This window comes from Theropithecus gelada, chromosome 11 (genome assembly GCF_003255815.1).
Source record: "Theropithecus gelada isolate Dixy chromosome 11, Tgel_1.0, whole genome shotgun sequence".
In the NCBI taxonomy this organism is placed as follows: domain Eukaryota; kingdom Metazoa; phylum Chordata; class Mammalia; order Primates; family Cercopithecidae; genus Theropithecus; species Theropithecus gelada.
In genome coordinates, this window is record NC_037679.1 from 71,143,411 (window position 1) to 71,163,631 (window position 20,221).

The following is a 20,221-nucleotide window of genomic DNA, read 5'->3' on the forward strand; positions in this document are numbered from 1 at the left end:
GCCCAGACTACAAGTACCATTATAATACTCTACTGAAAGATGAAGGCTCCTTACAAACTTTTACAAACATGCAGGACACAACTACTATAAGAAAACTTTATGCCCAGAAACTTTAAAACACAAGACACCAAGAAAATCAACAGTGAGGTCTTAAAGCCTCACTACAGTCAAATGGTATAAAAGAAAGCTTTTACTTACTTTTTTAGTAAGAGGCGCCGGGAAAGGGCATTGCACTCTGGCCACCTGCTCAGCTTCTTGTACATAGCCATGCATTTATTTTCCCGACTCTGAATCTCACTTGTCAACTTCTCTAAAATCAAAAGTTGTAAAAGTTGGTACGCTGGTTTCATTTCTGACAATTACCAGATAGAGTCCAACCACAAGAAGGAAAATGTCACATTTTCTTTTCTTCCTTTTTTTTTTTTTTTGAGATGGAGTTTCACTCTTGTCACCCAGGCTGGAGTGCAATGGCATGATCTTGGCTCACTGCAACCTCCACCTCCTGGGTTCAAGTGATTCTCCTGTCTCAGCCTCCCAAGTGGCTGGGATTACAGGCACCTGCCACCACGCCTGGCTGATTTTTGTATTTTTTAGTAGAGACAGGGTTTCACCATGTTGGCCAGGCTGGTCTTAAACTCCTGACCTCAGGTGATCCACCCATCTCAGCCTCCTAAAGTGCTGGGATTACTGCTGTGAGCTACCGGGCCCGGCCTAAATGTCACATTTTTTAATTCACTCTCTTACAAAATGGGACCACTATTACATACAAACTACTACTATCTTATTAAAGATTATTTTACTTCAAAGAAAAAAGTACATTACTGACAGTAAATTTTTATAATCATTTTCTTTGTAAAATGATAGGTTCCACAATGTATTGGGTTGAAGATCTATTAACAGTACATGGGATATACTTATAAAATCCCAACAGCATCTAGGGACTAGTAAATTTAGTCCATAGACAGGCTGCCCATCCATACAGTTCCAAAATATCAAATAGGGCTGGGCTGACGTGAGGTAAGAAAGATGAGATGTTGAAAGAACACAAAAAAAGAGTGGAGATGAATCAAACTCTTTCCAAACAACTGAAAACAACAAAACTAGGATGATAGTTCTGACCAAATTAGATTTGCCCAACTGTTTAGTAGATTAAGGATACCAAAAATTACATTATGAATTTCCTGTTGAGAATCCAAATTTTAACTATCCATAGAACTATAATCTAGTTTTAAAAAAAAGGAAAAAAAAAAAAAAAGACCAGGCATGACAGGTCACACCTGTAGTAATCCCAGCACTTTGGGAGGCTGAAGCAGGCAGATCACTTGAGCCCAGGAGTTCAAGACCAGCCTGGGCAACATAGTGAGACCCTGCCTCTACAAAAAATGTAAAAATTGGCCAGGTTTAGTGGCATACGCCTGGAGTCCTAACAATTTAGGAGGCTGTAGTGAAAGGATAACTTAAACCCCGGAGGTCAAGGCTGCAGTGAGCTGTGATGGTGCTACTGCATTCCAGCCTGGCTAACAGAGCAAGGCCCTGTCTCAAAAAAAAAAAAAAAAAAAAAAAAAGAAGTTTCTTGGGAGTAGCCTAAATATGCACCAAAAACTTGTTAAGTAAATTTCTATATTCACACTGTGGAACACTGGACAGTCATTAAAGAGAGTGAGGTAGTGAACTTTATCTCTAGGAAATACAATTTAGTTAAAATAATAATAACATAATGGAGGCCAGGTGTGGTGGCTCACACCTATAATCCCAGCACTTTGGAAGGCCGAGGCAGGCAGATCACTTGAGATCAGGAGTTTGAGACCAGCCTGGTCAACATTGTGAAACCCCGTCTCTACTAAAAATACAAAAATTAGCTGGGCGTGGTGGTGCATGCCTGTAATCCCAGCTACTCAGGAGGCTGAGGCAGGAGAATCGCTTGAACCCAGGAGGCGGAGGTTGCAGTGAGCTGAGATTACGCCACTGCACTCCAGCCTGGCCACAGAGCGAGACTCTGCCTCCAAAAAAAAAAAAAAAAAAAAAAGAAACAATGGAGCCCAGTGTGGTGGTGTGTGCCCCTAGTCCTAGTTACTTGGGAGGCTGAGATGGGAGAATTGCTTGAGCCCAGGAGTTCCCAGCCTCGGCAACACAGTGAGCCCTCATCTCTTTAAAATAAATCAACAAATAATAAAAATAAATAATGGGTATAAGAGTATGCAGAGCAGAGTTCACAAACTCAAATGCCTTCATAGGACAAAAATGTAAATAAAGAAGGAATGTTTGTGGTATCTACAGAGTACAAATCCTAACTAGAGGGGCATTAATTTAAAATTTTTAAAGAAAAAATTTTTTTTAATAAAAACATTGCACTAACTGAATAAGATTATTCTATGAGCCAGGCATACTATGTTTTCATTCGTGTTTAAGAAAAAAAAAAAAGTGGAGAAGATGAATCTTTCGAAGAATATAAAGTATAACTGGAGGAAAACCTATGGGAAGAGGGCTAGAGATCTGAAGCATAACCTTTCACATTCCTTAAAGTTTCTGAATCTGTTATTTTCAAGTAAAAACATTTTTAAAAATAAATTTACGGCCGGGCGCGGTGGCTCAAGCCTGTAATCCCAGCACTTTGGGAGGCCGAGACGGGCGGATCACGAGGTCAGGAGATCGAGACCATCCTGGCTAACACGGTGAAACCCCGTCTCTATTAAGAAATACAAAAAAAAAACCAGCCGGGCGAGGTGGCGGGCGCCTGTAGTCCCAGCTACTCGGGAGGCTGAGGCCGGAGAATGGCGTAAACCCGGGAGGCGGAGCTTGCAGTGAGCTGAGATCCGGCCACTGCACTCCAGCCTGGGTGACAGAGCGAGACTCCGTCTCAAAAAAAAAAAAAAAATAAATAAATAAATAAATAAATAAATAAATTTACAACATACAGAAAAGTCTGGAAGAATATAACAAAATGATCAAAAGTGTTTATGTCTTTATATCCTTATGTGGAAATTTTCTACGATAAACATTTTTCATGTTTAAATAAGAAAAAAAAAAAGCTTTAAGAAAATTTTTAAAACTTACCTCCTAATTTCCCTCTAATGACATCCAAGGCCTCCTGGTACTTTCCCAAACGTTCCAGGATCATATAATAAAGTTCAACCTTACAGAAAAAAAAACAAGAAGTGCAACCTCTGAAACTTTTCAATAATAAAGAGATAGTCATTTATAGGTTTTTAAAAAGTTATTTAATAGAGCATGTCTTCAAATGAGATGAAACTGACAGTAAGAAAAAGGTAACAGGATCTTCTCCATCTATCTCTCTCCCATCTATATACATCTCAGCCTAGAGTACTTGCTAGAAACAGCTCAGTGATTAGACCTAAGCTGAGGGCTTCACATTTACCCAAAGGCCAAGAGTGAGGACCCAGCTATCAAACTGGAACAAAACAACGGTTTATAGTATTATAACATAATATTGTAGCCCCAACCAAAGAATGAGAACACAAAAGTGGGCTTAAAATACTCACTTCAGCCTCAGCTTCTATCTTGTCCTCTTTCACCATTTTTTCTACCATTCTCTCAGCAAGGGGCAGAAACATTGTTTTTGAGAGGTTTTCATCCTGTGCCGATATAGACTGAAAGAAGAAAAATAACGTTTCATTCTAATTTCTCCCCTGCTTGCGCTATTGATAGTAACATTACCATTAATTGGGCACATAATTATCAATCCATCATGTCAAATATCAGATTTAATATGAATTCCCTGCCAAGGAGGCACATTACAGAGTGGTTTGTTTTACAAAAGATTTCTCTGCTAAAGATTCATTATCCTATGTGTTCTTGAAATACTGAGCTTCCACAATACAACCTAGCATTTAAGTCGGTTATTTATACATTTTTCTAAAATAATATAAAGAGGCAGCAGGCCTATACTGTTTATTATTTATGAGTATTATCAGGTATTTGAAGAGGAAAGCCTTCCAGGTATCTTTGAGATGTTCACATACTGGAAGAGAAATGCCAATTCCTTTCATTACACAGTTTACTAGTAGCTAGTTACCTTAAATTGCTAACAAAAATTAACACATGAAATTCATAAAGTTAATAACGTCAGAATCTGCTCACAGCTCACTTAACCCTTGTAAACAACCTTTCAAAGTAGATGTTATGCTTATTTTACAAAGAAACTAAGGTTAGGCCAGGTGTGGTGGCTCATGACTGTAAACTTAACACTCTGGGAGGCTGAGACAGGTGGATCCCTTGACGCCAGAAGTTTTGAGACCAGCCTGGACAACATGGCAAAACCCCCATCTCTACTGAAAAAAAATTTAAAAATTAGCTGGGTGTGTGTGGTGGTGCATGATTGTAATCCTAGCTACTCAGGAGGCTGAGGCATGAGAATCACTTGAACCTAGGAGGTGCATTGTGCCATGCACTCCAGTTTGGACAACAGAAAAAAAAAAAAATTAAAGTTAAGAGATTTCTCAAACAGCTTTACCAGACGTGGTAAAGCTAACGTATGAAAGCAGACCTGTCTGACCCCATAACATCTGTTCTTAATCACTACTTTTAAATCCTTCCTCCCCATCCTCTCCTATACAGAATCTCACTTTGGTCCCTGGGAGAGAACTGTCTCTTTTCTGCAAAAGACCAAACTGAGGCTCAGAAAGGAGAAGTGATAAAAGAAGCCCACCCAGTTCAATGAGCCATTAACTAACCAGCAATGTTGTCTTAAAGGCAAACATCAAGTTGTAATATCAAACATTTCAAGGCTCATGCTTGATCAAGCAACCCAGCAATAGATCAGAGATTCAGGGGAAATACAGTCCATGCTACCCACAAATAAACTGATATACCAACTCATAAACAATACTCAAAATCCCTAACTTAAGTCAACTGACAACACAAACTCCCTGTCTGACATGCTGCAACACATTACGCAAAATGTTCACAGTCAGATGCAGAGGCTGATGCCTGTAATCCCAGCACTTTGGGAGGCTGAGGCAGGAGGATTGATTGCTTGAGGCCAGGAGTTCAAGACCAGCCTGGTCTTGAACAGTCTCACTGTCGCCCAAGCTGGAATCCAGTGGTACAATCTCATCTCACTGCAACCTCCACCTCCCAAGTTCAAGTGATCCTTCTGCCTCAGCCTCCAGAGTAGCTGCGATTACAGGCACGTGCCACCACGCTCAGCTAATTTTTATATTTTTAGTAGAGATGGGGTTTCACCATGTTGGTCAGGATGGTCTCGATTTCCTGACCTCGTGATCCACCCACCTCGGCCTCCCAAAGTGCTGGGATTACAGGTGTGACCCACCACATCTGACCAAAAAAAAGAATTTTGTTTTAATTAGCCAGGCAAGGTGGTATGCACCTGTAGTCCCAGATACTTGGGAGGTTGAGGTAGAGGGACTATTAGAGCCTAGGAGGTCAAGGCAGCAGTGAGCTATGATTGATTGCACCACTGCACTCCTGCCTGGGTGACAGCGTGACCCTGTCTCAAAAAAAAAAAAGTTCAGAAGACACATTGAGGACAATGACTATATAAAAAATAAAACCAAAAACCAAACCTCAATCCCATTCTGAATGCCATACTCACTTGCATAATTAAGCTCATCACAGACCAAAAGTAGTAGGGATTTTTGGGGACAATCTTATATAGAGCCATGCCAGCCTAAAAGAGAACCATAAATATTTTATTTAGAAACACCATACAGAGGGGGATTAATGATCTAGACACATGACAAAAAATTTATTGGGAGAACAGCAATATATTTACATATCCCAGTTAGTAAATGCCTAGTGACTTGATGGCTATAGCAATAGTAGTAATCACAAAGGTGAATATTCATGTTATGAGTGACACTTCAATTTCTGAACCAGAATTTTCTAAAATTAAAGTCCGATATTTCCAGAATACACTGCAATCCAATATAGTTCTAGCAAACTACAAAGCAAACACAAAATTTGGCTTGTAAGTGTACTATACATCAATAAACTTTACTGAAGATACCATACTAACCAGTTATTAGTAAAAACAAACAAGCCCAGAGAATACACTTAAACTTCAATATCAGAAAAGATTACTATGCCATAATTCAAAAATTCTTCTTAGGAAAATAATATGGTTACTTCAAGATTCCAATAATTAGAACTGAAATCTTTCATTATAAAATGTATAATATGCAAATACTTAAAAGCAGGAACATGCTTTTAAAAAAGAATAGACCTATTCAAGCATAATTTAGACTGTATCCATAATTAGCCAACTAGTAATTGACGCTAAAAACTCCATCAAGTAATTTTCATATGTTTTTTAATCTTTTGCCTACTGCCAATCTAGTTCCAAAATTACTGCCAATCTAATGGAGCTCCTATGAAGTAGAAGAAACTATCTATTCCCGACAAAGATTCAAAGATCGAGTCCCTGTCCCAAAGCCATTTAAAAGCGAGGGAGAAAACAAATACATAAATGACTGAAATGTATTTAGCATTTAAAATAAATGTCCTGGGCCAGGCACAGTGGCTCATGCCTGTAATCCCAGCACTTTGGGAGGCCGAGGCTGGCAGATCACCTGAGGTCAGGAGTTCGAGACCAGGCGAGCCAACATGGAAAAACTCCATCTCTACTAAAAATACAAAAATTAGCTGGATGTGGCAGCAGGGACCTGTAATGCAAGCTACTCGGGAGGCTAAGATAGAGAATCGCTTGAACCTGGGAGGTGGAGGTTGCAGTGACCAGATATTGCGCCACTGCACTCTAGCGTGGGCAACAGAGTGAGACTCTGTCTCCAAAAAATAAATAAATAATAATAAAAAATAAATGTCCTAGGCCAGCCATGATGACTCATGCCTGCAATCCCAATATTTTGGGAAGCTGAGACAGGAGGATCATTTGAGCTCAAGGAGTTTGAGACTAGCCTGGGCAACACTGTAAAATCTTACACACACACACACACACACACACACATATATATATATATATGTTAACCAGGGTGGTGGCAAGCGCCTGTGGTCCCAGCTACTGGTGAGGGGCTAAGGTGGGAAGATCACCTGAGCCCAGGGAGATCGAGGCTACAGTGAGCTGTGATCACACCACTCCAGCGAGGGCAACAGAGACTCTGTCTCAAAATCAAAATGATAAAACTAAAATATAAAAATAAATGTCCTATATAAAACACCATGCTAGGGTTTTTCCAAGGAAGGCAAAGTTGTTCATTTTCTTACCTCTTCCTTCCTTAAGGGAAAGTAGAGAGGAGAACGTTATAATTAAAGCCCCTCCAAGGTAGCCATCTTTCAGATGACTTTGAAGGTCAAACAGAACATGCGGCGGGGTGCGGGGGTGTGGTAACGATACATACAAAACTACAAATATTTGCAGTGAATGGGTAAATGAATCACCTCAAAGTAGGAGAAAAATGAGTCTGAACAAAAAACATTCAAGAAAGTTAAGGGATATATGCTGATAAAAACAAGTAGGATATCTGGCTAAAACAATTCAGAGTAGTAGGAAAAGTGTTGAAAGATAGGCCAAGGTACTTTTGTTGTAAGGTGTTAAAAAAGGAGCCTATACAGAATAGAGAAGTGATATATATAAATCTATACTCTTCTAGGAATAGTATCTTAGCAGTACTGTGAAGAGACAAAGTAGGAAGAAAGAAAAGGTGAGGTGATGAGGCACAAAACCAGGATGGGGTAGATCAAACAGAAAAGAAACCTGGAAAGATACAGCAGAGGCCGGGCACCATAGCTCACGCCTATAATCCCAACACTTTGGGAGGCCGAGGCAGGAGGATTACCTGAGGTCAGGAGTTCGAGACCAGCTTGGCCAATAAAGTTAAGGTAAAAGATAAAAGTGATGGTGAAACTGTCTCTACTAAAAATATGAAAATTAGCTGGGCGTGGAGGTGGGTGCCTGTAATCTCAGCTACTCAGGGGGCTGAGGCAGGAGAATCGCTTGAACCCAGGAGGAGGAGGTTGCAGTAGGCCGGAATTGCACCACTGAACTCCAGCCTGGGCGACAAGAGTGAAACCCCATGTCAAAAAAAAAAAAAAAAAAAGATACAGCAGCAGTAGAATGAAGATGATCTAGAGACAACAAGGACATAAAGAATAGGAGAGTCGAAGATGGCTTGAGGCTCCGGCTTCTAACACTGGGGTCCATATACTCCACTCCATAGGTATAAAATGAAAAATGTTAGGAAATTCAATTGATCCCTGGGAAGACTTTACAATCAAAATAAAAAATAATAATTTTTTCTTTGAGTTAGAAAACTGGCTGGGTACAGTGGCTCATGCCTGTAATCCCTGCACTTTGGGAAGCCAAGGCAGGAGGATTGCTTGAACCCAGCAGTTCAAGACCAGTCTGGGAAACATAGTGAAATCTCATCTCTACAAAAAATGAATAAATGTTTAAAAATAAATAAAAGTTAAGAAATCCATTTTACTTGAGAATATGGGAAAACATTTTTATAAGACATACAGAGATAAAAATATGTAACATTAGAATATGAATTAATATAAAATGCAAGGCAAAAATTTCATGTCCATACCCTATGATCTTGCAGGCTCTGATAATCTGCTAAAACAAAATTTTTGATGACAGACAAGTTTAAAAACATGAATCTAAGTTGGTGACGCAGAATGAGAATGTCATTTACAGGAAAAGAAAAACCTTATCACCATATGAAAAACTAGCTACTCTTCATTTATGGTGGTTTCAGAATCACCAGCCAGAAATGTTATTTGGGGCAGCAGAAGCTCTTAAGTTTCCCTCCCTCCTACCTCCACCAGTTTATACAAACTGTATTTGCTTAACAAATTAATGTGCAGATGCTATTCTAGGTAATGGAAAATCAACAATCAGCAAATCAAACAAAAACCTTTATCCATATGAAATATGACATTAAATTTGTGAAATACCTCAGACTGACATTCCACACTCAAAATAAACATACTTAAGCTAAGAAACTGTAACTTCCTTAAGCAGCAACAGTATAAAAATTAGCCAGGCGCAGGCAGGGTGCAGTGGCTCAAGCCTGTAATCCCAGCACTTTGGGAGGCCAAGGTGGGCGGATCATGAGGTCAAGAGATGGAGACCAGCCTGGCCAGCATGGTGAAACCCTGTCTCTACTAAAAATACAAAAAATTAGCTGGGCATAGTGGCGCGCACCTGTAGTCCCAGCTACTCAGGAGGCTGAGACAGGAGGATCTCTCGAACCCAGGAGGCGAGGTTGTAGTGAGCCAAGATCGCGCCACTGCACTCCAGTCTGGAGACAGAGCGAGACTCAATAAGGAAATAAATAAAAATTAGCCGGGTGCAGTGGCTTACGCCTGTAATCCCAACACTTTTGGGAAGCTGAGGCAGGTAGATCACTTGACGTCAGGAGTTTGAGACCAGCCCAACCAATATGGTGAAAGCCCGTCTCTATTAAAAATGCAGAAGTTAGCCGAGTGCAGTGGCTCACGCCTGTAATCCCAGCACTTTGGGAGGCTGAGGCAGGTGGGTCACGAGGTCAGGAGTTTGAGACCAGGCTGACCAATATGGTGAAACTCCGTCTCTACTAAAAATACAAAAATTAGCTGGGCATGGCGGTGTGCACCTGCAACCCCAGCTACTCAGGAGGCTGAGGCAGGAGAATCACTTGAACGCGGGAGGCGGAGGTTGCAGTGAGCCGAGATCACGCCACTGCACTCCAGCCTGGGCAACAGAGAGTGAGGCTTCATCTCAAAAAAAAAAAAAAAATTAGCCAGGTGGGGTGGCAGGCACCTGTAATCCCAGCTACTTGGGAGGCAGAGGTGGGAGAATCACTTGAACCCAGGAGGCAGAGTTTGCAGTTAAGCTGAGATTACACCACAGCACTCCAGCCTAGGCGACAGAGAGAGTCTATCTCAAAAAAAGAAAAAGAAAAGAAGTATATCCTTTTTGAGGACAACATGAGAAGAATGGGAAGAGAAGGCCATTGCTTGTCTCAATTAACATATACTGGGAACATCTTTCTATGTCAACCATATAAAGACACCCAGTATTATTTGGAGAGATGGGGGAATGCATTTTATGTACCATAGGGATGAACTATAACTTTTTTTACTCTGTCCTTCTGAATGAATATTTAATACACTTTGCTTAAAACATAATCTTAGGCCGGGCGCGGTGGCTCAAGTCTGTAATCCCAGCACTTTGGGAGGCCGAGACGGGCGGATCACAAGGTCAGGAGATCGAGACCATCCTGGCTAAAACAGTGAAATCCCATCTCTACTAAAAAAGACAAAAAAACGGCCGGGCGCGGTGGCTCAAGCCTGTAATCCCAGCACTTTGGGAGGCCGAGACGGGCGGATCACGAGGTCAGCAGATCGAGACCATCCTGGCTAACCCGGTGAAACCCCGTCTCTACTAAAAAATACAAAAAACTAGCCGGGCAAGGTGGCGGGCGCCTGTAGTCCCAGCTACTCGGGAGGCTGAGGCAGGAGAATGGCGTAAACCCGGGAGGCAGAGCTTGCAGTGAGCTGAGATCCGGCCACTGCATTCCAGCCTGGGCGACAGAGCGAGACTCCGTCTCAAAAAAAAAAAAAAAAATACAAAAAAACTAGCCGGGCGAGGTGACAGGCGCCTGTAGTCCCAGCTACTCCGGAGGCTGAGGCAGGAGAATGGCGTGAACCCGGGAGGCAGAGCTTGCAGTGAGCTGAGATCCGGCCACTACACTCCAGCCTGGGCGACAGAGCAAGATTCCGTCTCAAAAAAAAACAAAAAAAAAAAACAATCTTACAAATAAAAATGATATTAAGGATTTATATGTATATATGTTAGCATTGCCAATTTAAAAAAATATACCCATTTTATGGCTGGGCACGGTGGCTCACGCCTGTAATCCCAGCACTTTGGGAGGCTGAGGTGGGCAGATCATGAGGTCATGAGTTCGAGACCAGCCTGGCCAATATGGTGAAACACCATCTCTATTAAAAATACAAAAATTAGCCGGGTGTGGTGACGTGCACCTGTAGTCCCAGTACTCGGGAGGCTGAGGCAGAAGAATCGCTTGAACCCAGGAGATGAAGGTTGCAGTGAGACGAGATCGTATCACTGGATTCCAGCCTGGATGACAGAGCCAGACTGTCTCCAAAAAATATATATATATATATATTTATATTTATATATAAATACACACCCGTAGCCATTTTACATTTTTAAAAATTATAATGTCTAAATACCTTTCCGTAAATAAATTAATAAAATGTTATTAAATAATTACATTGGGATCCCTCAAAAAATTTCTCCAGTTGAGCGCACTGGCTCACATCTGTAATCCCAGCACTTTGGGAGGCCAAGGTGGGCGGATCACTTGAGGTGAGGAGTTTGAGACCAGCCTGCCCAACATGGTGAAACCTCGCCTCTACTAAAAACACAAAAATTAGCTGGGTGTGGTGGTGTGCACCTGTAATCCCAGCTACTTCGGAGGCTCAGGCAGGAGAATCGCCTGAACCTGGGAGGCAGAAGTTGCAGTGAGCCAAGATCGTGCCACTACACTCCAGCCTGGGCAACAGAGCAAGACTCCATCACAAGAGAGAGAAAAAAAAAAATTCTCCAATGTTAAAACTTGCATAAACTTAAAATACAGAGACTGATTTTAAGAATTTATATTTATATTAATATAGTATCTGCCACCCTGCCCAAATTATCTATTTTTGTAACTTGATATTTAATGTAAAGAATAAGATGAAAACACAAAACATTTTGCCTTCAGAAGATATTATACCCACAAAGAAAGCATTTCTAAAGAAGTACTAGCTTGGGCTGGGTGTGGTGGCTCATGCCTGTAATCCTACCACTTTGAGAGGCCAAGGCGGCCAGATCACCTGAGGTCGGGAGTTCGAGACCAGCCTGACCAACATGGAGAAACCCTGTCTCTACTAAAAATACAAAATTAGCCGGGAGTGGTGGCGCATGCATGTAATCCCAGCTACTCAGGAGGCTGAGGCAGGAGAATCGTTGAATCCAGGAGGCAGAGGCTGCAGTGAGCCGAGATCGCACCATTGCACTCCAGCCTGGGTAACAACAGAAAAATCCCATCTCAAGAAGAAAAAGAAAAATACTAGCTTGACATCATAGCCATTTATGGACTTAATAGTTCTGATTTCATTTCTCTGAGATGTTAGCTTTACCCGCAACCTAATTTAAATGTGTTCAAATGAGGCTCCTTCAGATGTATGTAAAGAATACCTAAAATATGGTAGCAGCCAAACAAGCTGCCTTAAACCAAAAACAAAAAAAACAAAAAATAAATTTAAAGACATGTCAGGCAACAGGGATTCTTCCCCTGGTGGATTTAAAAATCTTAGCAGGCTATCAACAGTTTAAATTTACAAATTAGATGTAACCTTTAAATTTACTCTTTCCATAGTTGTTCATTTTTTGCTCTGGTATATCTGCCCATTTTCTAAAAATTTAACAGCAATCTGATGCAGTGGGACAATCTGAAGCTGAATTACCAAAACCAAACAAAACATAACATCAAGCCACAAAAGAACAATCAACTTATTCCCAAATAAAACATTTAAAGATCTTGAAAAACAGTTCAACTTTAAACACATAAGGAAAACAACTGACTGACCTCCACACAAAAAAAGTCCATAAATTCAATTCTACACACACACACCCAGCGCAGTTAACTCACACGAAAGAGACTTTTACTTCTAATAGTAAATCCCATAGCCCAGTAGGTTTGGGGATCAAATTACCTGTTGCATTTTCTTGTATTCACCCACTCTGGCATAGGCCATGAAGAGGTGAGAGTGATACTCCTCACTATTGGGAACTTTCTTCACAGCTGCCTCATAAAGTTTTGTAACTAACTCCGCTAAGATAAAGAGAAATAAGATTTAAGTTACACTTCAAGAAAATTCTAATGGCATTTAATGTTCTTCCTATCTGGCAGAAATAGATGTCTCCTATCATTATAGAAGTATCTGCTTGGCCTCATCCAATCATCATTCATCTCTCGGTTAGGTGGTGTTTAAATGAAGCATGGAATAGGTCAAGTCTCCTCATAGCATTTACAACATATAAGACCTTATAGGATCTGGTACCTGTCTCCTCTTTCCCTCAGCACTTTATCATGTAGCCACAAACTATTTGTAGTTCCACCAGATTCTCTGGGATGTATCATGCATACCTCTATGCCTCTACACTCTTCCCTCTGCCTGAATTCTCCTTTCCTCTCTTTTATCTTAGTGAACATCAGCCAAGACCCAATTCAAATGTAAGTTGAACTGTAAACTTTCTCTGAACACCATCTCTGCTCCTCCACTGCAATTTGACTACTGCCTCCTTCTGCCATCTTGGAATCTTATATAAATAAGTATATTGTAGCTTTTTTTTTTTTTTTTTTTTTTTTTGGAGACAGGGTCTCACTCTGTTGCCCAGGCTGGATGGAGTGCAATGGCACAATCACGGCTCACTGCAGCCTTGACCTTTCAAGCTCAGGTGATTCTCCAACCTCAGCCTCCCAATAGCTGGTTCTGAAGGCACATACCACCACAACTGACTTATTTTTTGTAGAGACAGTGTTTCGCCATGTTGCCCAGGCTGTACTGTAGCATTTATTAACACATAATGTAGTATAATGTCTAGTGATCTATTTCCCCTTATAGACAATGAGTGACATGACAGCAGAAAGTGCTTTTTTTTTGACATGGAGTTTTGCTCGTTACCCAGGCTGGAGTGTAATGGCGCAATCTCGGCTCACCGCAACCTCCGCCTCCCAGGTTCGAGTGATTCTCCTGCCTCAGCCTCCCAAAGTACTGGGATTACAGGCGTGAGCCACCGCGCCCAGCTGAAAGTGCATTTTTTATCTTTGACTCTGATAGAATAGCAGTTATAGAGAAACATGCCACCAATATCTGTGGAGTAAATGATTTTTTTAAAACACTGGAGAAGAATCCATATCCCTAAACCAACATAATCTGTAAATATTCAGATATAATACCTCAACTCTTAAGTTTTATCTTTTGTAAAAATTAAAAACAAAATTGAAGCTGAGCACAGTGCCTTGTGCCTATAATCCCAGCACTTTGGGAGGGTGAGGCAGGCAGATGGCTTGAGCCTAAAGAGTTCAAAACTAGCCTGGGCAACACAGCAAAACCGCCTCTCAAAAGAAATTGGCAACAATGTTTAAGGTTATAAATGTTACAATCTGAGCTATTTGAATGAATGAAGAGACAAAGCATACCAAGTGTTGACAAGCATGTAAGCAATCAGAACTCAAAAACTGCTATTCTATTTATAAAAGAAGTTGACATTATCTTGCTTTATGCTAAACATACACTTACCCCATGACTTGAAAATTCCACTCCTAGATACTGTAATGTAGTTACCCAGTGAAATATTTTGTGGTAGTGAAAATGGATTAACTATAGCCACTTGGCTACTAGATGACAAATGCAAGTCACAGAACATATACAGTACAGATACACTAACAAAATTTTAAAATTAAGCAAAATTAATAATGTATTACTAAGAGAAATAAATGTAATAAACATTTAAAGAAAAGCAAGACAATAAAAAATATTCAGAATAGCAAGTAACTCTTGATAGGTAAAAGGAGAATTAAGATTGATTGAGGAGGCCAGGTGCACTTGGCTCACGGCTGTAATCCCAGCACTTTCGGAGGCCAAGGCAGGTGGATCACTTGAGGTCAGGAGTTTGAGACCAGCCCGGCCAACATGGTGAAACTCCGTTTCTACTAAAAATACAAAAATTAGCTGGGGATGGTGGTGCATGCCTGTAATCCCAGCTACCTGGGAAGCCGAGGCAGGAGAGGATGCATGAACTCAGGAGGTGGAGGTTTTGATTCTCCTGCTTCAGCTTCCCAAGTAGCTGGGATTACAGGCGTGCACCACCACACCCAGCTGACAAGGTTTCACTATGTTGGCCAGGCTGGTCTCGAACTCCTGACCTCAAATGATCTGCCTGCCTCGCCATCCAAAGTGCTAGGATTACAGGTGTGAGCCACTACGCCCAGCAATGCTCCACTTCTTAAATTAGGAGGTAGGTTCATGAGTTTTCATTATTACACATCAAATTTATTTATATGTTACATAAAAAAGATTATTTTATAATATGTACTATGAAAAATATGTATTATTTCACAATGAAATATTTAAGAAATTAACAATAAAAACCTTTATTTCAGAAGAAACGATGGACTACTTAGGATATGCTCTGAAATAATCTGCCAGGGGAAAGGGTAGAAACAAAATAAAATTTGGGTCATGTGTTAATTGCTGAAGGTGGATAATAAGAACAACGGGGTTTATTATTCTATTCTATTTTTGTCTGCTTGAAATTTTCCATATTAAAAAGTGAAAATAAGGGTGAAGCCTCCATTTAGCAAATCAAAATATCGCAAATGAAGTCACTTTAATCCTCATTCCAATTCAAGGATCCTAATGCATGTAAACTATCCTTTCTAGCTACAGTTCTTGCAAACCCTGGCTAATGTGTTATTCTACCTACTGTCATCCATTCAAATCATGAATGACAAATCAGACAAGGGCAAACAGATAACTCAGTCAGAAATATCCAAAATTTTCAGCTCAAGTTTAAAAACAATGAAAAGAAAGAAACATACGTCGGTGCATTTCTCGGTAAAGGATAGTCAGTGCCTGCAGTGAGTTGTCATCTGTGGGTTCAAGGGCTGCCACCTCCTGTGCAAGAGTAAAGGCCTCCTCTTGCTTTCCAGTTCTCTGTAAACCAATTGCCTTTAAAACCTGATAGTAACAACAGAAAAATTAGTTTTTAAAAGGACAGAAAAGGAAATATGAACCAAAGAAAGCTGATCTGAAAGAACAAGTATTAAGGTATGCCTAAGTTGCTGATATACTAGTTTCAGGCTGGGTGCGGTGGCTCACGTCTGTAATCCCGGTACTTTGGGAGGCCAAGACGGGCACATCGCTGGAGCCCAGGAGTTCAAGACCAGCCTGGGCAACGTGGTGAGACTCCATCTCTACAAAAAATAATAAAAAATTAGCTGGGTATGGTGGTGTACACCCAGCTACTTGACTGGTTGAGATGGGAGGACTGCTTGAGCTTGGGAGGTTGATCACGTCAAGGCACTCTAGCGTGGGCGACAGAATGAGAACCTGTCTCGGAAAAAAAAAAGTGAACAATAGCACTGGCATGGTGCACTCATGCCTATAACACTTTGGTAGACTAAGGCAGGAGGATCACTTGAGCCCAAGACTTTGAGACCAGCCTAGGCAACACAGTGAGACCTCATCTCTAGAAAAAATTTGAAGGAAAACAATAGGCCAGGTTCGATGGTCAGGAATGTAACTCCAGCACCTTGGAAGGCCAAGGCGGGAGGATTACTTGAGCCCACAAGTTCAAGACTGGCCTAGGCAACATAGTGAGACCCCATTTTTACAAAAAGTTTAAGAATTAGCCAGGTGTGGTGGTGCACATCTGTGGTCCCGGCTACTCAAGAGGCTGAGGTAGGAGGATCACTAGAGTCCAAGATGTTAAAGCTGCAGTGAGCTGTGATCATGTCACTGCAGTCCAGCCTAGGCAACAGAGTGAGAGAGACCCTATCTCCAAAAAAAAAAAAACAATAGCCAGGCATGGTGGTACATCCTGTAGTCCCATAGTCCCAGCTATGCGGGAGGCTGAGATGAGAGGATCATTTGAGATCAGAAGACCAAGGCTGTAGTGAGTCACAGTTGCGCTACTGCACTCCAGCCTGGCTAATAGAGACTTTGTCTCAAAAAAAAAACAAAAAACAAAAAAAGTGCACAATATTGCATAAAAGGATTCTGTGAAAATAAAATAAATTAGGTAAGCAATATGCAAAGAAATAAAGTTAGCTTTTATTGAAATATCACAGCCAGGCACAGTGGCTCACACCTATAATCCCAGCACTTTGGGAGGCCAAGGCAGGTGGATCAGGAGGTCAGGAGAACAAGACCATCCTGGCTAACACCGTAAAACACCGTCTCTATTAAAAATACAAAAAAATTAGCTGGGCGTGCTAGGACACACCTGTAGTCCCAGCTACTTGAGAGGCTTAGGCAGGAGAATCGTTTGAACCCGGGAGGCAGAGGTTGCAGTGAGCCGATATCGTGCCACTGCACGCCAGCCTGGGCAACAGAGCAAGACTCCATCACAAAAAAAAAAAAAAAAAAAGAGAAATATCACTTGTGGCATGTAAGTGACTATGGAAATAAATGACCTATAAAGTACTGAGAAAAAACACAAATAGTCAGCTGGGCCCAGTGGCTCATGTCTGTAACCCCAGCACTCTGGGAGGCTGAGGCAGGCAGATCACCTGAGGTCAGGAGTTTGAGACCAGCCTGACCAACATGAGGAAACCCCATCTCTACTAAAAAATATACAAAATTAGCTGGGCGTGGTGGTGCATGCCTGTAATCCCAACTATGTGGGAGGCTAAAGCAGGAAAATCGCTTGAACCTGGGAGGCAGAGGCTGCGGTAGCTGAGATCAAGCCATTGCACTCCAGCCCGGGCAACAAGAGGGAAACTCCGTCTCAAAAACAAAAAAGACACTATTAGCCATCCTTTCTCTTTTTTTTTTTTTTTTTTTTGAGACAGAGTCTCACTCTGTCGCCCGGGATGCAGTGTGCAATGGCGCAATCTCCACTCACTGCAACCTCCACCTCCAGGGTTCAAGTGATTCTGCTGCCTCAGCCTACTGCGTAGCTGGGATTACAAGCGCACGCCACCAAGCCAGGCTAATTTTTGTATTTTTAGTAGAGACAGGTTTTCAACATGTTGGTCAGGCTGGTCTCGAACTCCTGACCTCATGATCAGCCCCACCTTGGCCTCCCAAAGTGCTAGGATTACAGGTGTGAGCCACAGCGCCCAGCCCTCCTTTCTCTTTAAGGTAAGGAATTACAAATATAACCCGCCACAGGTAAGTAACTGAAAGGCAAATGAAGTTACCTTAGCACAATGAAGATCCTTATGTTTCTTCAACAATTTATCTGCTTGCTGAATTGCCATTTTATTATTACCATTGTCAAGATAATCTATGAAAAAACAAATTATGTGACAGTTATTATACTCCTTCAACAACAAACATAAAAAATGCACCAACTGGTATGAAATGTTTTGGAAAGTATCTTAATCTGCTATATAAAACATCATGGAGGCAGTGAGTGGTGGCTTACGCCTGTAATCCCAGCACCTTGGGAGGCCAAGGCAGGTGGATCACTTGAGGCCAGGAGTTGAAGACCAGGCTGGCCAACATGGATAAACCCTGTCTCTACTAAAACTACAAAAATCAGCCAGGCAGTGGTGATGCACACCTGTATTCCTAGGTACTCAGGAGGCTGAGGCATGAGAATCGCTTGAACCTGGGAGGTAGAGGTTGTAGTGACCTGAGATCATGCTACTGCACTCCAGCCTGGGCAAAACAGTGAGACTCTGTCTCAGAAAAAAAGTAGTAACATAAAATAATAATAATAAAACAAAATAATAAAAACATCAAGGGCACAGTGCAGTGTCTCACACCTGTAATCCCAGTACTTTGGGAGGCCAAGGCGGGTGAATCACTTGAGCCCAGCAATTCGAGACCAGCTCTGGCAACTTAGTGAGACCCTATCTCTAGAAGAAATGTAAAAATTAGCCAGGCATGTTGCCATGCACCTGTAATCCCAGCTACTCAGGAGGCTGAGGTGGGGTGATCATTTGAGCCTGGGAAGTTGAGGCTACAGTGTGAGCCATAGTCGTGCCACTGCACTCCAGTTTGGGCAACAGAGTGAGACCCTGATTCAAAAATACTTTTTTTTTAATTAAAAAAATTTTTTGAATTTTAAATAAAAACATTATGGATCTAATTTTAACTATAAATGGCTAGGACAGTCAAGAATACAAACTTATCCCAGCACTCTGGGAGGCCAAGGCGGGTGGATCATGAGGTCAGAAGATTGAGACCATCCTGGCTAACATGGTGAAACCCCATCTCTACTAAAAAATACAAAAAATTAGCCAGGCGTGGCGGCAGGCTCCTGTAATCCCAGCTACTTGGGAGGCTGAGACAGGAGAATGGCGTGAACCCAGGAGGCGGAGCTTGCAGTGAGCTGAGATGGCGCCACTGCACTCCAGCCTAGACAACAGAGTGAGAATTTGTCTCAAAAACAAAAAAAAGTATACAAACTTACTTGCCTATAGTCATCTCTCATCTACAGGTAATATAATCGCACTATATAATCCTTAGGGAAGATTCAAGACTATACATATTTAGATAAGATGACATTAATATTTTTATCTATGGATAATTGAGTTTAGTCACCGAAACCTTAAAATCTTTTAAAAATTAAAAACCAAAAAAGAAGCCTTTCTAGTATTCAAGCCTCAAATCTACCAAGTGGACTATGTTCCTTCAATAAAATATATTTAATGAGTATTGACTTTGCCATAGAGTTAAGTTTAATTTGCTGAAGAAAAAAATAAGAGAAAGTTTTACCCATAAGATTGGGAGGTAGGGAATGAATTCCAATAATAGCAGGAGTAGGCAAGGATGTAGGGAAAATAGTACTTTTTTTTGAGACACAGTCTTGCTCAGTCGCCCAAGCTGGAGTGCAATGGTGCGATCTTGACTCACTGCAACCTCTGCCTCCTGAGTTCAAGCAATTCTCCTGCTTCAGCCTCCCAAGTAGCTGGGATCACAGGTGTGCACCACCATGCCCAGCTAAATTTTGTATTTTTAGTAGAGACAAGGTTTCACTATGTTGGCCAGGCTAGTCTCGAACTCATGATCTCAAGTGATCTGCCCACCTCAGCCTCCCTAAGTGCTGGGATTACAGGCGTGAGCCACCATGCCCAGCTGATACATTTCTAATTTTAAGGAATATGGAGACCCATCACAAAATTGTGTTAGGCTGAGTGCAGTGGCTCACACCTGCAATCCCAGCACTTAGGAAGGCTGAAGTGGGAGGATCACTTGAGGCCAGAAGTACAAAACCAGCCCAGGCAACACAGCAAGATCCCATCTCTACAAAAAATTTAAAAATTTGGCCGGGCGCGGTGGCTCAAGCCTGTAATCCCAGCACTTTGGGAGGCCGAGACGGGCGGATCACGAGGTCAGGAGATCGAGACCATCCTGGCTAACACGGTGAAACCCCGTCTCTACTAAAAAAATACAAAAAACTAGCCGGGCGTGGTGGCGGGCGCCTGTAGTCCCAACTACTTGGGAGGCTGAGGCAGGAGAATGGCGTGAACCCGGGAGGCGGAGCTTG

At 41.7% G+C, this 20,221-nt stretch overlaps 1 protein-coding gene across 1 annotated transcript in view; it reads right to left on the reverse strand.

Annotated features, from left to right (window-relative positions):
• The window catches only part of NAA25 (N(alpha)-acetyltransferase 25, NatB auxiliary subunit), an 85,662-nt gene that overhangs the window by 50,185 nt on the left and 15,256 nt on the right, over positions 1-20,221 (reverse strand). Inside the window, exons 2-8 of the mRNA XM_025403772.1 lie at positions 17,925-18,010; positions 15,600-15,738; positions 12,709-12,827; positions 5,573-5,647; positions 3,501-3,608; positions 3,055-3,133; positions 199-310 (exon numbers count right to left, since the gene is read on the reverse strand). Coding sequence (XP_025259557.1) covers positions 199-310; positions 3,055-3,133; positions 3,501-3,608; positions 5,573-5,647; positions 12,709-12,827; positions 15,600-15,738; positions 17,925-18,010 — 718 coding nt within the window. The remainder of the gene's footprint in view (positions 1-198; positions 311-3,054; positions 3,134-3,500; positions 3,609-5,572; positions 5,648-12,708; positions 12,828-15,599; positions 15,739-17,924; positions 18,011-20,221) is intronic.